General features: G+C 37.9%; 1 protein-coding gene across 1 annotated transcript in view; it reads left to right on the plus strand.

The window, feature by feature from the left end:
• Abcd3 (ATP binding cassette subfamily D member 3) overlaps positions 1-15,490 on the plus strand; it is a 75,321-nt gene that overhangs the window by 26,502 nt on the left and 33,329 nt on the right. Inside the window, exons 3-6 of the mRNA XM_045138443.1 lie at positions 2,088-2,186; positions 6,599-6,687; positions 13,999-14,068; positions 15,353-15,450. Of these exons, the coding sequence (XP_044994378.1) occupies positions 2,088-2,186; positions 6,599-6,687; positions 13,999-14,068; positions 15,353-15,450 (356 nt within the window). The remainder of the gene's footprint in view (positions 1-2,087; positions 2,187-6,598; positions 6,688-13,998; positions 14,069-15,352; positions 15,451-15,490) is intronic.

Raw genomic sequence — 15,490 nt, forward strand, 5'->3', positions numbered from 1 at the left:
GTTTTGCACACCAGGTTTGGTGTGTGGTCCTCCTTTTGCTTCATTGCCCTTGGCCTCCCTTCTCCCTGATAGCTGTGGCTTCACTTATGTTCAGCTAAAATTTCAGAGCTCTTTCTTACCTGAACCTTCTTTTTCCTCCTGACCTTGCCTAGTCTGTAGTATCCTGTTTTTTACTTTAGGTTTCTTTGCTATAATAGTAACGGCATGGGGTAAGGGGTTTTTGAAGACAAGTAAATTGCAGATTGTATATTGGAAATGCTAAATGATAAATCTAGGCATCCAGAAGTTTCCTGGATTGATATCAGAGAAAAACCTTTTCTGGAAATTTTAAAACATTTCTGATAAGAAGTGGAGGGCTTGAGAGATGTCTTAGCAACTAAAGGTACTTGTTTGTAAAGCTTGATGACCTGAGTTCAATTTTCTAGTGCCCATGTAAAGCCAGGAGCACAAAGTGGCACATGCTCCTGGAGTTAAATCTGCAGCAGCAAGAAGCCCTCACTCCTTTCCTCCCTCCATTCTTCTTCCCTCTTTTTCTCTCAAATAAACACAAGATTGAAAAAAAGAAGAAGAAAAAAAAAGTGGCCGGGAGCAGGTATGATGATGGCACACATGTATAATTCCAGCAATTTTAAGGCAGAGACAAGAGATTGCAAATTTAAGATCATCCTTGCTGTGAGATTGAAGCCAGCCTAGGATATGATACCTGAGACCCTGGTTCCCTTCGACCCCCAAGTAGGGTCTTGCTCTAGCTCAGGCTATCCTGGAATTCACTGTGTAGTCTCAGGTTGGCCTTGAACTCAACAGCTATCCTTCTACCTCTGCCTCCTGAGTGCTGGGATTACAGGTGTGTGCTCCCATGCCTGGTGATACTGTTTTTAAAAACTTCAAGAAAAAGAATAATATGTTTAGGTTGGGGTGCGGCTCAGTGATGGAGTGCTTGCCCCTTGTGCGCGTCAGCGCTCTGCAGGCGCTTTCCACCATCCAGCACTGTGAAAAAATTGAGCTTCTCTTTTCTTTCTCTCTTTCTTTTTCTTTTCTTTGCATGTATAAGTGCTCATCCGCATCTGTGCATGCATGTGTGTAAGCCATGTCATTTTAGGTGTCTTCCTCAATTGCTTACTCCATCATTTCGAGGCAGGTTTTCTCACTGAACCTAGAACTCACTGGTTGGGCTAGACCAAGCCTGCAAGCCCCGGGGATCCTCCTGTTTCTGCCTTCCAAGCACTGGCACTACAGGCATGTGACACCATGCCTGACTTTTTCATGGGTCTCGGTGGTACCTCAGGTGGTAAAGTGCTTCCCTTGCAAGGTTGAGGACCTCAGTTCAGACCTTGAGCATTTCTTGGTTGTTTTCTTTATCTTACTGATTACTGAGCCTTTCTTGTTGATTCATCAACACTGGCCATTTTGCTGTTCCTCAAGTACTTTAAGCCTGTTGTCCCCCTTGTTATTTGCACTTGTTCTGTTCTGCTGTTCTTTTATATATCATAGTTTAGCTCCATTTTTAGTTTCTAGGTAGCATCTGTTTTCTTGGAAGCTGTTTGAATCTGAAGAGAAGCTCACTTATCTGTGCTCTCTAATGCAGGTGTCCATCTCAATAGCTGTATGTGTTGGCTTAGATGGAATGTGGGTCTGTAATTTTTTTATTGTATGTGCATATGCACATATATGTCTGGTATGCCTGTGTCGTGTGTGTGTGTGGGGGGGGGGGGGCAGGGTAGTCATGTGCCACAGCATATATGTGGGGGTATGAGGACAGTCTTGGGGTGTTAGTCCTCTCCCTCTGCTTTGCTTGAGACATTCTCCCTTGGGTTTTTGTACTTTTTCTTCTTCTTCATGGGCTCCAGTCTTGGTAGCCCGTGAGCTTCTGGATTCTGGCTCTGCCTACCATTGCTGTGGGCGTGTTGGGATCACAAATGCATGTGCTGCATCTGAGGTTTTTTGGGTGCTGGGAAATTGAATCTGGGCCAGTATGCATGCAAGTAAGTGCCTTTAATAGGTGAGCCACGTCCCTAACCTGTTGTTCTATATTTTTAATACATTTGCCATATCTTTCTTAGAAGGTCTTTTTTCTCCTCTAAATATAGAAAGAAGGAAAAAAAGAGCGAGCTGTGTTGGACATGGTATTTTTATCAAGGCTCAGGCAGATCCTGAAAATCATGGTCCCTAGAACATTTTGTAAAGAGGTAAGTCCTTATGAAATTCTAGTGTTATTGTTCAACTCTCAAGATTTAGGAATCAAAGCTGTTTATCATATTACTGCAGTTCAAATATTTTCTGTGTCAGCAAAGATTACTGAATTTGTCTCTAAATTCTCATCTTTCATGCAAACACTCTAATTCAGTGCCAGTTTTTTTTGTTGTTGTTGTTCATTTTTTATTTATTTATTTAAGAGCGACAGACATAGAAAGACAGATAGAGGGAGAGAGAGAGAATGGGCACGCCAGGGCTTCCAGCCTCTGCAAATGAACTCCAGACGCGTGCGCCCCCTTGTGCATCTGGCTAATGTGGGACCTGGGGAAGTGAGCCTCGAACCGGGGTCCTTAGGCTTCACAGGCAAGTGCTTAACCGCTAAGCCATCTCTCCAGCCCTTCAGTGCCAGTTTTAACTACTTTCTCTTGTTAGTGAGATACTGGTCATTTTGTGTATGGGAAGTAGGATGTTGCCTTGCAGCTGCCAGTAATCTGTCACTGTCAGTTCAATACTGCTGCTAAGTCAAGATTCAATTAAAAATAAATAAAAGTAAAAACCTTTATTATATTGACATGTTAATAAGTCACATTGATAGGGGAGGGTTGCTTTTTTATTTTTTTTAATTATTATTATTTTTTTATTTACTTATTTGAGAGTGACAGAGAGAGAGGGAGAGAGAGACAGATAGAGAGAATGGGCGCGTCAGGGCTTCCAGCCACTGCAAACGAACTCCAGATGCATGCGCCCCCTGGTGCATCTGGCTAACGTGGGTCCTGGGGAATCGAGCCTCAAACCGGGGTCCTTAGGCTTCACAGGCAAGTGCTTAACCGCTAAGCCATCTCTCCAGCCCTAGGTTGCTTTTTCATATTGGGTTAAATACATTTTTAAGCACCCCAAATAGTATCTGAGTTGTGTAAGTATTTTTAGGAAGTGAGCTGGTTGTAGGCATAGAATTTTATTTGTCTTCTGTCTCTTCTGCAAGCTCCCTGGTTACCATTACAACATTTTTAATGGCTATTAAATAATGTCACATTCCCTCTCTTTGCTTGCTCCAGCATTCTCTCATTTCATAGCTAGAAATGCCATCATCTTTGATTCTGCTTCCCACAACTTATTTTAGTCACAGCAATCTAACCTTTTTCTCTCTTCTTACCTGGATATTATAGTATTCTTTCATTAGTTCCAGGGTTTCTTTTCAAGAATCTTTTCTGCCAGTGTATTTTCTTAAACTAATGTTAAAGTTTTAGAGTGTGCTAGACTTTAAGCAGTAGTGAGACAGGGATAAGATGCTCTGTAAGCATGTGGGTCCCAGTAAAATCATCTTCCACTCTTTCATCACATTCTTCCCTTCATCTTGAAAAATTCTGAAAGGTAATATGGTAACCTTTTTTCCCCCTAATTATACAAAAGTAATATATATTATCTAAAAAAAATTGAAAGTGGTTCATGCCTGTAGACTAGCCAAATCACTGAGCTCTGGGTTCAAGTGGGAGGCTCTGCCTTAGTAAATAGAGAGTGATTGAGGAAAGTACCCAACCTCAACTTCTGTGTATCCACACATATGCAAATGCATATACACGTGCACATATACCTTACACATACAAAAATAAATGTTTTTATTTTATTATTTATTTATTCTTTATTGTTTGAAACAGTCTCAGTATTTAGCTCATGCTGGCCTCAAACTCATTCAAGATCTCGTAGCTCTACCTTCCAAGTGCCAGCATGTCCTATATAGATACTCCTGTGTTTCTCACAAACAGTTTCTCCCTTTACATTCCTGCTGCTGGTCTCACTGTATCCTGTGTGGATTACTACAGTCTCTCATTCTGGTCTTTTTGCTTCGCTCCATGTGCAGTTACTGTCTAACTCACCGATAAAAACATTTGGCTTCTTTCTCTAAACATACAAAGCAGCACTTGACTCTGGCCTTCCTGTCCGCCCCATCTGTTTAGAGGGTTCTTGGCTTTTGGGGGCTCAGGCCTTGCTCTTGTGCTTGCTCTCATTGCAGGGAAGGACGGCCTCTTGGTTGTAACATCCTGCCCACCCACTCCCCAAGAATGAGTGTGTTTAAAATGCCTTTAGCACGTATTCTCTTCTTCGTGAAGGTTTCCTAGACTTTTCTGGCTTGACTAATTAATAGTTTTTGATTCTGAAGACTTCTTGTTTAAAATACAAGGTTCTATGAAAAGATTTGTGTATACTTGCTAATCTGTTGACTGTTCAAGGCTCTTTTCACTATTGTAAAGTTTTGTTGCATGTCAAATGAATGAGAGGCTGAGAGGCTCTCAGGAGTTAGTGAGGCTGAAGAAGCTGACTTGCTAGCTTTGAGGTCTTGTCTAGACATAGCCATGCCATGGAGTCAGTTGAGTACTGTCTTTGAGGGATATAAAAGTCCAAGTCTAGGGCTGGAGAGATGGCTTAGTGGTTAAGGTGTTTGCCTGCAAAGCCAAAGAACCTTGGTTTGATTCCCCAAGGACCTACGTAAACCAGATGCACAAGGTGGCACATGCATCTGGGGTTTGTTGGCAGTGGCTGGAACCCTGGTGCACCTACTCTCCTTCCCTTCCTCCCTCCCTTTCTTCCTCCTACCCTCCCGCCTCTTTGCCTCTTTCCCTCACTCAAATAAATAAATAAAATAAAATAAAAATCCAAATCTAAGTCCAATCCAAGAGATTAAAACAAACTTCCTTGGCAATCACAGAAGATGGGAGTGGAGTTTGTCAGTTATCTTTATAACTAAGCAAGTACCTTAGGTTTGAGACTGTAAAAATTGGCATTGCAGTTAAACTCACATCTATGGTTGACAGTTATTTAAGTCAGTAGGTTATGCTGTTGTCAGTTGATTAGCAAACCCATGATGATAGGATGCCAGGAAGCTGGCAAACACTGCTATGGCAAATGTCACAGCTTATTCACAGACTTTCTCATACCTTCTTGTGGCTTCATGTAATACTTGGTGTTTGGGCGTCTTCCTTGCCTTTATTTAAAGGACTATATTTTCAACATCTTCACTTTCTTTAAGAAGTGTTTGTTTTGCAAAATTTATATAATAGATTAAGCTGTTAGCTTTAACCAGTATTCAACAAATCCCTTTCTCCACAGCCTTTGCTCCCAACTTTATTTTTTATGTAACTATTGTATTCTAGTGTAGAGAGTTTAGGGTCAAGCTTTGAGCGTGTGTTGGCTGGGGTGGGCGTGGCAGCAGATTCTCACTCCCCACACACAACCTACCCTAGCTAACCATACCTTCCCTTCTTCATCCATCTTTCCAAGGTTTGCTTAAGTAACACTGTCTACATTTGTTTGAACATTCTCTTCTATCTTCTAGAAACTTACAATTTTATATTAGCTAAACCTGCTAGAGAAGCTACACTGTGCTCCACATATGGTTTTAATCTCTTTATATTAAACCTTTATTATTTCTTAAACTCTTAATCTTCATTCTCTCCTTGTTTTACGTGGTGAAGCTAACCTGTTTATTTATTTATTTTTCAGTATTTCATTTTTATTTCTTAGACAAATAATAAGAATGGGTACATCAGGGTCTCTAGCCACTGCAAACAAACTTCAGAAGCATGTACTACCTTGTGCATCTGGCTTATGTGGGTTCTGGGAATCAAACCTGGGTCCTTTGGCTCTGCATGCAAGCACCTTAACCACTAAGCCATTTCTCCACCCGTAGTTTAACCTATTTTTAGTGCCATGATGGCTTTTGCCACTCCAGACCTGCCCATCTTAGCATTTACATGAAGCTTTACAAATATGCCTAAAATTTGTCTTTTTTTTTTAGGTAGGATTTCACTCTAGCCCAGGCTGACCTGGAATTCACTATGGAGTCTCAGGGTGGCCTTGAACTCATGGTGATCCTCCTACCTCTGCCTCCCAAGTGCTGGGATTAAAGGCGTGTGCCACCATGCCCGGCTTGTTTTTTTTTTTTTTTTTAATTGAACCAAATGTATCCTACTTGGGCAAATTTTTAGACTTCAGTATCTTTTAGTTGTTCAGTTGTATAGTTGACCATTATAACTTTTCTTTGTTAAAGGGGTATATTAAAAAATACAGGACATTTACAACATATTGATTCTGTTAAGTAAGTTAACGTCTGTCATTGCATCTTTTCTTTCCTTTTTCTTTTTTAATGAAAGCAAATTAGTTTACCTACCTATGATTCACTTTTGAATTTTGGATGAGAAAGATTAAATGATCTGTAAAATAGCATTTTCCATATATATTATAATTAAGTCCTATTTAAACTGTATTTAAAATTGCTTATAGTTATAATGTAGACCACATATATTTTTCAGAATAAAGCTCTGAATTTTGAAGCCAAAATGTTCACTAAGGCAATGTGCTTTGTAGCCTTCTAATGTGCGTCTAGTTTACTATACTTGGTTTATTTTAGACAGGTTACTTGATACTTATTGCTGTTATGCTGGTATCTCGAACATACTGTGATGTTTGGATGATTCAAAACGGGACACTCATTGAAAGGTACTTGTTAATTCAACTTCCTCTCATGCATGTGAAATACTAATTTGTCTCATATTTAAGCATTGTTCTTGTTAAAAAAAATCGGGTAAAGGATACTGAAGTCATTAAATGTGTGTTCATTTACTTAACGATGGTTTTGCACCTTTCTTGTGTGCAGAGTTTGTTATATGAGAACAGGGCTATATACCATTGAGCCTTGCTGAGCTGACAGTTTGTAAACGATTAGAGATAAGTAAGCCAAAGATGAAAACGCAGTGTAACAGGTGCTGTTGTAGAGGCTTAAAAGAGCAACCATGTATCGGATAATATGAAATATAGGCCTTTTCTTTTAGATTCTTGATTTACTTTTTAAACAATTTTTAGAAAGCCCATGTTTCCAGAGAATATAGAAGTGCCAAGATTGAAGTCCTTAATCATGTTCCCCAAAGTGTGGGTACATTTATAGGCTTTTAAATTCAGCATAGGTCTCCCTAAAACCTGGGGTCAGTTCCATGCCTTTTTATTTTAATCAGCACAATATACAAATATACTTTAATATCAAGTAGGCCTAGGCCTACAGAATTGAATTACAAACATACCCATCCTAGCTAATGTTACCCAGAGCCATTGGTTTAATTCTTACTGTTTATCTTCTATGTCTCCATCTTAGCAGGAGCTTCCATTTGAAAAGTTAGGCTTCCTACTTTTGAGGAGAGAGTCTGCTCTGGTACTCCTACCATTCCCAGGCTTACCTTTGCAGTGGTGTTGAGCTTTGTTTTTGTGAGGTCAGGCTTTATTGGTTACTTGATACTGCCATTTACAACTTTGCTATGCTAGGCTCTGGCAGTTCTCCTTTCATCTTAGCATTTATAAATTATAAGTGTTTTGTGCAATGTAGTTTGTCTACTGTTCTAATTCAGCTCAAACTTATTTATAATAATTTTTATTATACTGAAATAAAGTCAAGCACACTGGGCAATCAATTATGCATCCTTGTTTTTTACCCTGCTCTATGCCCCTGTAGTATCCTATCTTCTTGACTTTTTATATTCACCCCATTTATCTTTTTCATTTTTGCAGACTCTATTTTTTTTTTTTTCCCTGAGAGAGGAAAGGTAAAATTTTGACACCTCGTAGATCTGGAGAAGGTTTTCTTTCCACCCTTGATAATCTAGCAGTTTTTACATTCCATATTGAACATCATCTTTCTTTGGAAGCTTGCAAGAATCATTGCATTGCTTTTAGTTTTGTTTTGGCCAGTGCCAGGCCCCAATCTAGATATCCCTAGTTTAGTTAGCCTTCATTGTTCGCAGGCAAGGACCTTAACTGATAAGCCATCTCTCTAGCCTGGATGCTCATTTTTATAGTAATCATGCTTTCAAGTATGAACTTTTTCATTGCTAAAGCTATTCTTTTTTAACTTTTTTCTTTTTTTTGACAGCTTCTATAATTGTAAACAATATGTCATGGTAATTCCCTGCCTCCCCCACTTTCCCCTTTGAAACTCCATTCTCCATCATATCCTTTCCACCTCTCAATGACTGTCTCCTTTATTTTGATGTCATGATCTTTTCCTCCTATTATGATGTGTAGGTAGTGTAAGGAACTGTGAGGTCATGGGTATCCAGGCCATTTTGTATCTGGAGGTACACATTATAAGGAGTCCTACCCTTCCTTTGGCTCTTACATTCTTTCTGCCACCTCTTCCACAATGGACCTTGAACCTTGAAGGTGTGATAGAGATATTTCAGTGTTGAGCACTCCTCTGTCATTTCTTCTCTTCACCATGGTGCCTTCTGAGTCATCCCAAGGCTACTGCCATATGAAAAGAAAAGGTTCTCTACCAAAAGTATGAGTAGCATTAATATATAGATATGAATATTTAGAGAAGTATTTACTGGGCAGTCTGGTGAGCCTAGTATATACATTTAGCCAGACACCAGCAGGTGTTACACCCCTAGGGCTCATGACTACCCCTGTTGTAGGTTTTCAGTATCAGGGATGTATTCCCTCCCATGGAGCAGGCCTCCATTCAAATGAGAGAGCAGTTGGTTTCCCCCATAACAGACATGTCACTATTGCACCTGTTGGCTCATTTGGCCTGGCTGACCAAATACAAGGCTTGCAGTGTCCACTGTTGAGTATCTTCACTGGTGATTTCTTTCTCTTCCATTGAACTGTGTGCAGCGAGGCTTTTTCCAGCTTTCTGTCAGCTGGTCTACATAGAGGAGTTTTTCAGCTCAGCTCCAGCAGGATTTCTCAGTGACCTTGCAGCCCAAGTATTTGGGGTCTTTAGCAATAGTGTCTTGTCATCTATTTGTGGTGGAAACCAAAGGCCTCAGCAATAGCCTATAATGTTTTGGGGCCATCAGGGACCTCCCTGGCCAACAGCTCACTGGAAGGTATCCCATCCCTGGTACTGAAGATTTTTGAGGAACAGTCTATGGCTCCTGAGTGTTCCATTGTCCAGAAAAGTCGGTCTCCATATGACTTACTTATATCCTCTTAGGTTTTGATTAGCCCTCTCTCCACCTTTCCTTTACTCAGTCTCTTCCCCTGATTTCACTTAGACCTTTTCACTCCCATTAATCTGTTCTTCTACATATATGTGTGTGTGTGTGTGTGTGTGTGTGTGTGTGTGTGTGTGTGTGTAGGGGACTTACATATATAAATACATACATTTATATATATATGTGTGTGTGTGTGTGTGTATATATATATATATATGTGTGTGTGTGTGTATATATATATATATATATATACACACACACACACATATATATATAAATGTATGTATTTATATATGTAAGTCCCCCCATTTGCAGATCACATGATTCTATATATAAAAGACCCTAAAGACTCTACCAGCAAACTGTTAAAACTGATAAACACCTATAGCCATGTAGCAGGATACAAAATAAACAGAAATCAGTAGCCTTCCTATATGCTAATAACAAACACACAAAGGATGAAATCAGAGAATCACTCCCATTCATAATTGCATCAAAAATAAACAAAGTACCTAACCAAGGAAGTGAAGAGTTCTTACAATGAAAACTCTCCATGCACAAAAATTAAGTCCAAATGGATCAAAGACTTTAATATCAGACCTGAAACTCTGAAACGGCTAGAGGGAAAAGTAGGGGAAACACCTCAAAATACTGGTCTTGACAGACTTTCTGAATATAACCCCAATTGCTCAAGCAATAAAACCACAGATCAGCGGCTGGGACCTCATGAAATTACAAAGCTTTTGTAAGGCGAAGCACACTGTGAATAAAGCAAGGAGGCAACCTACAGAATGGGAAAAAATCCTTGCCAGCAGTACATCTGATAGAGGACTAATATCTAGAATATACAAAGAACTCAAAAAATTAAATAATAAGAAATCAAACAACCCAATTAAAAAATGGCCTATGGAACTAAATAGAGTTCTCAAAAGAAGAAATACAGACGGCATATAAACATCTAAAAAAAAGGTTCCATATCCTTAGTCATCAGGGAAATGCAGATTAAAACTACGTTGAGATTCCATCTCACTCCTGTCAGGTTGGCTACCATTATGAAAACAAATGACCATAAATGCTGACAAGGATGCAGAAAAAGAGGAACCCTTCTACACTGTTGGTCCAGCCATTGTGGAAATCTGTGGAGGTTCTTAAGACAGCAAAAAACAGATCTACCATATGACCCAGCTATAGTACTCCTAGGCATAGATCCTAAGAACTCGTCTCACTACCTTAGAGATACTTGCTCAACCATGTTTATTGTTATTCATAATAGCTTGGAAATGGAGCCAGTGTAGATGTACCTCAACTGATGAATGGACAATGAAGATGTGGCACATTTATACAATGGAGTTCTACTCAGTGGTAAAGGAAAATAAAGTTATGAAATTTGCAGGAAAAAGGATGGATTGGGAAAGTATTATACTTAGTCAGGTAACCCAGACCCAGAAAGCCAAATGTCCCATATTCTCTCTCATATGTGGATCCAAGCTACAAATGATTGGACTTCTATGTGAATAGGAAGAAAACTCAGTAGCAAAGGCTAGTAAGCCAAAAAAGTATTTTATTTATTTATGACACAGAGAGAGAGAGGCAGATAGATAGAATCGGTGCACCAGGGCTTCTAGCCATGGCAAACAAACTCCAGGCGCATGCCCTGCATTGTACATCTTAAAGCCATTCTTTCTTTTCTATAGCCCAGGCTGACCTGGAATTCACTATGTGGCCTGGAACTCACAGAGATCCTCCTACTTTTGCCTTCTGAGTGCTAGAATTAAAGGCATGCTCCTTTCTTAAATTTATTTTACTTGCTTGTTTTTCTTTTTAGTTCTCTGTGATGTTTCTTTGAGGTCCTTATTGTTCACATTAGAGCATTAGAGGATTTCCTCAAGCAGTCCATGACTCTTGACTGATTTGTGTTTAAAAAGCAAGAGTTGAAGGCTTATTGATAGGCTGGTCTCCCCAAGGAGTATTTATAGGAGTTTGTGTGTGTGTGTATGTTTGTGTGTGTGTGTGTGTGTGTGTGTGTAAGTATAATATACAGAGATAGAGATATGTATGTAAGTAGGTAAGAAGTTAAGTATAAACACACATGATGTATTTGTTCATTGCTTGTAGCATACCACCTTTAGGAGAATCATTATATTTTATTATTTATTTTATTTTGCCAGGCTCTGTTGATATAATTGCATGGCCGAGTCATTTGAGGCCTTTATGTAGTTGGTATATAGAAGACATTGATGCTCTTTCAAATGGTTTGTAACGTGTTATATGTTTTTCATTTGCCAATTTTGTCTCTGATTTTATTTTGTTTGTCAATGAAAATAAAGTCTTTTTAACTACAAAATTGTTAATTGCATTGTAGCAAAACATTCTCACATATTTTACCTAGGAAAATGCATTGTCTAGAGTGGGTACCTGGTTTAGTTGGTGGTGATGGTCAGGAAGGAAGCTAATATGCAACCTGAGCCAGTTATAATTCTGCCAGTTGCAGTAGTCACTCTGTTACTGGATACTTAGTTTTAAAACTGTGAAATTAAACAAAATGCTTTATATTTCTTGTATGCCTGTAATCTAAGTACTAAGGAGGCTAAGGTAAGAGGATCACAAATTTGAGGCCAGCCTGTGCTATAAAACAGAATTCTATCTAAAGCAAAACAAAGTAAGATTTTGATTTTCTTAAACCCTAGCAAGACTTAGTACAGGGAACACTCTCACATTCTTAGCCCACATTTGCCAATTATTAAAAAAAATACCCACTTTAAAGTTCATTGTTAACATTCTCTTAACTAAAACTTTGTGAACTTTTTTTAATGTATGCAATCATTTGTTAAACACCAATATTTAATGTTTCCAAATTAAAAATATAAGCATTGCATGGTTATAATGCAGGATAATTTTATTTGAAAAATTAACGTTTCTCTTTGTCACTATTAAAATCACATTGTGAATAAATTTATCTGTCCTTTCCTTCTTTGCTTCTTTCTGAGTAGGTGTAGATGCATTTATTGCTGTTAGATTCTCCAGAAGACTTGCTACAGTCCTTAGTGTGCTTCATTTTCATCTTTCCTATTTAAGACATGTTTGTTGGGAATGGCCAGTGTTTAAACTGAAATAGGACAGAGTCCCTCAAATGGTCGCTGCTTTATTAACCATACAGACACATTTTATTTTCACTCAAGCAGTGTTTTAGAAGTTCCAAACTCTGTTTTCTCCATATCCTGATGTCTTTCAGAAATAATAATGAGTAGGCTACTATATTATTTTTCTTTTGCAGTGGGATAATAAGCAGGAATACGGCTTTATTCAAGGAACCATTTTTTAGATTTATGGCTGCTACTCCACTGGTAAACCATGGCTGAATGATGGCACGTGCTTTGACAGAATTTTATAATCTTGAGTGTTTCACAGCTTGGGCAGCACTAAAGCACTTTGGTTTTCTATAGATTGGTTCAACTTTAGCTTAATTTTCTGTTTTTTGTACTGTCCTAATTGCTCAGTGTTTCTACTATTCTTATTGTCAACATCTTTATATGATTCCATTTTAATTTTGTTCTAGTTCAGCTATTGTTTTAAACTTTGTGTTTCAAGAGTTATAGCAAAATTGTATTTTTTCTTGTTCTTCTTTTTTAAATCATTAACTTTTCAGTTAATCTAATATACTATTTCCTAGATATATTGCCAGAGAATACAGCATGCTGTATAACTTTTTGGATTTTTATGTATTAAAATCTTGAAGAAGGTCTTTGGCAAGGCCATTTGCTACCTTTTTGAATACAGAATTCCCCAAATTTATTTATCTATTCCCTCATTAAAAGAAAACTATTTCCTTATATACTAGTCATATTTTCAGGAGATATAGGCAAATCATTCACTTCAATGTGTCTCAAAATAGGTCTTACTACATTAGGAAATATCAATAAGAAGTTTTTGAAAAGTTTTCTGACCAAATAAGACTTATCTCTAGTAAATAACATGCATTATGTATTCAAATGACTTCTACTCACATGATAGCTTTGAAACTTTTGAGCAAAGATTCCCAGTGTGTATTTTCAAAACAGATAAGTTGACAAAACAGACAAAAAGCATATAAAAGAGGAGCTGATTCCATTGAACTGTGTTAAGGGACCTGAAGAACTGCTCGGAACTCTCTTTGACATGTCAGTTAGGCCCAGCATTGGCAAGCCAGGACCCAGGTGAAATCTCACTGTTGCCCTCCTTTGGTCAGATTGTGTGAGTTCAGCTGGGCTCAGTATGGGCTCCTGCACTCCATCGTGCAATGGAGTAGTTGCCTTGTGGTTTACAGAGCCCGTAGTACTACTTACTCCTGACCTTTGAACGTTGGCTGACCTAATCCCGCATTTTTATTCTCTCACTAATTCATTCCAGTGAGAATCAAGGGTGTTAAAATTATTTAAAACAAGCAAATGCTACTTTGACTTATCCATAGTATGACAACATTCTATTCTAGGGACTATGAAATTGTTAGTTGATTCACTAAGTAGACTATTATTGTAGTGGAAGATGACATCCTCCTCAATTTTATGGTTTTGGAGATCTGACCCAGAATCTTGCACATGCTAATTAAGCAAAAGTTCTACCGCTGAATTGCATCTGTAGTCCCTTGTCACAGTTCTTAATTTTGTCCTTTGTAGCTGTTTAATACAGTGTTCCAAACATGTTTTTGTAAGCAGGTTTTTCTCATCTCTTTTCTCCTATTTGATTGAGTAGAGATTTCTGTGAATAATTTTAGAACTTTACAGAAGTTTTTTCGTGTTTATTTCGCTTCTTTTGCAACTAATGCATTGCATGTGGTGGTTTGCAGTGGTATCATTGGTCGTAGCAGAAAAGATTTCAGGAGATACTTATTCAACTTCATCGCTGCCATGCCACTTGTAAGTTTATCTCTTAAGAAAATCTTACTTTAATTTTCACCTTAGTAAAATTTTTAAGGACTTTTACTTTCTAAATTCTTTAAAGATTTATCAGATTAAGTACAATTTTGTATTAAATTTTGTAGCCTATAGCCAAATTTTTCAATACACAATACCTCTACACTAGATAGAATACTTAAAAGAAATTACATTTGCCTTAATTTCATTTATAGTATACATACATATATTCATAGGTGGTTTTCCTTCTCCTTCCTTCCCCTAACCCTCCCAGTTTCCTTCCTTGCTTCCCTATTCCTCTCTCCCTCCCAGCCAGATTTTCACCTCTGTTCAGCAGCATCCTGTTAAATGGCAGTTGCACCTCCCCTCCCAGTTGTGACATCCGAAAGTGCTTCCAGACATTGCCAAATTGGAAGTTAGAGGAGCAAATCACCTTGGTCAAGAACTATTATTTAAGGCCATAAACTCTTGTAACTTGAACTACTTAGTTTAAGTTAAATTGGAGTTTTGATCTGAGTTTATAAAAAATAGTTTGTCTAATAGTCATTTTTCTTAATTGGTCTTATTTTTATTTTATTGGTCCTATATGACTTGTAATATTCCGAATTTGGGTTACAAAGAAGCTTGGTTGTGAGATCCAATTAAATTCTAGCTTGATAAAGCTTGAAGATGGTCAAACACAACAGTTTTTAGACCATTTAAAATGAAAACAAATTGAGATGGGTAATACAAATACCAAAGATTCAGATTTTAGCAAAGACTAAGCATCACTATAGAAAATGTTGAGTGATAAGGGTTTAAAGCTTAAATGTGAGTTCAGCGAGTAGAAAGTCGTAAGGATGATGGATGAGGTAATCTGGAACATCAAATGGTATAATGCACAGTGTATTTTTTAAACAAGGGCACATGGAGCATGTATAAAATCCTGTTGCCTTAGGATTATAGTACTAGTAGCAGAACAGAAGATATAATTGAAGTCTTTACATTGGATAGAAAGGTGACAGATTTGACTTTTTTTTTTCCACAAAAAGCAAGGTAGATCTCACAAGTAACATTTTATAATTGAGTTATACATAAAGTTAAGAGAATGATTAAAGCCAATCGCATGTGTTTAGCTTGCTCTTTTGGTGTTGTTTCACACTGTAAGTAAAACAGGACTGAAAGCTTATATAGATATTCAGGTTGTAAAGAGAGTCATAGAAGTTGGGGATTCAGCAGGTGATAGAGAAGTAAATAACAATTAAGTAGAAGTGAAATAAAAAAGTAATGTTTGTTTGTTTGTTTTAGATCTCTCTGGTCAATAACTTCTTGAAATATGGGCTAAATGAGCTCAAACTGTGCTTCCGAGTCAGGCTCACTAAATACCTCTATGAGGAATATCTCCAGTAAGTGATAACCTGCTTGTAAATTAGAAATCTTAAATTG

This window comes from Jaculus jaculus, chromosome 19, assembly GCF_020740685.1.
Source record: "Jaculus jaculus isolate mJacJac1 chromosome 19, mJacJac1.mat.Y.cur, whole genome shotgun sequence".
Classification (NCBI taxonomy): Eukaryota; Metazoa; Chordata; class Mammalia; order Rodentia; family Dipodidae; genus Jaculus; species Jaculus jaculus.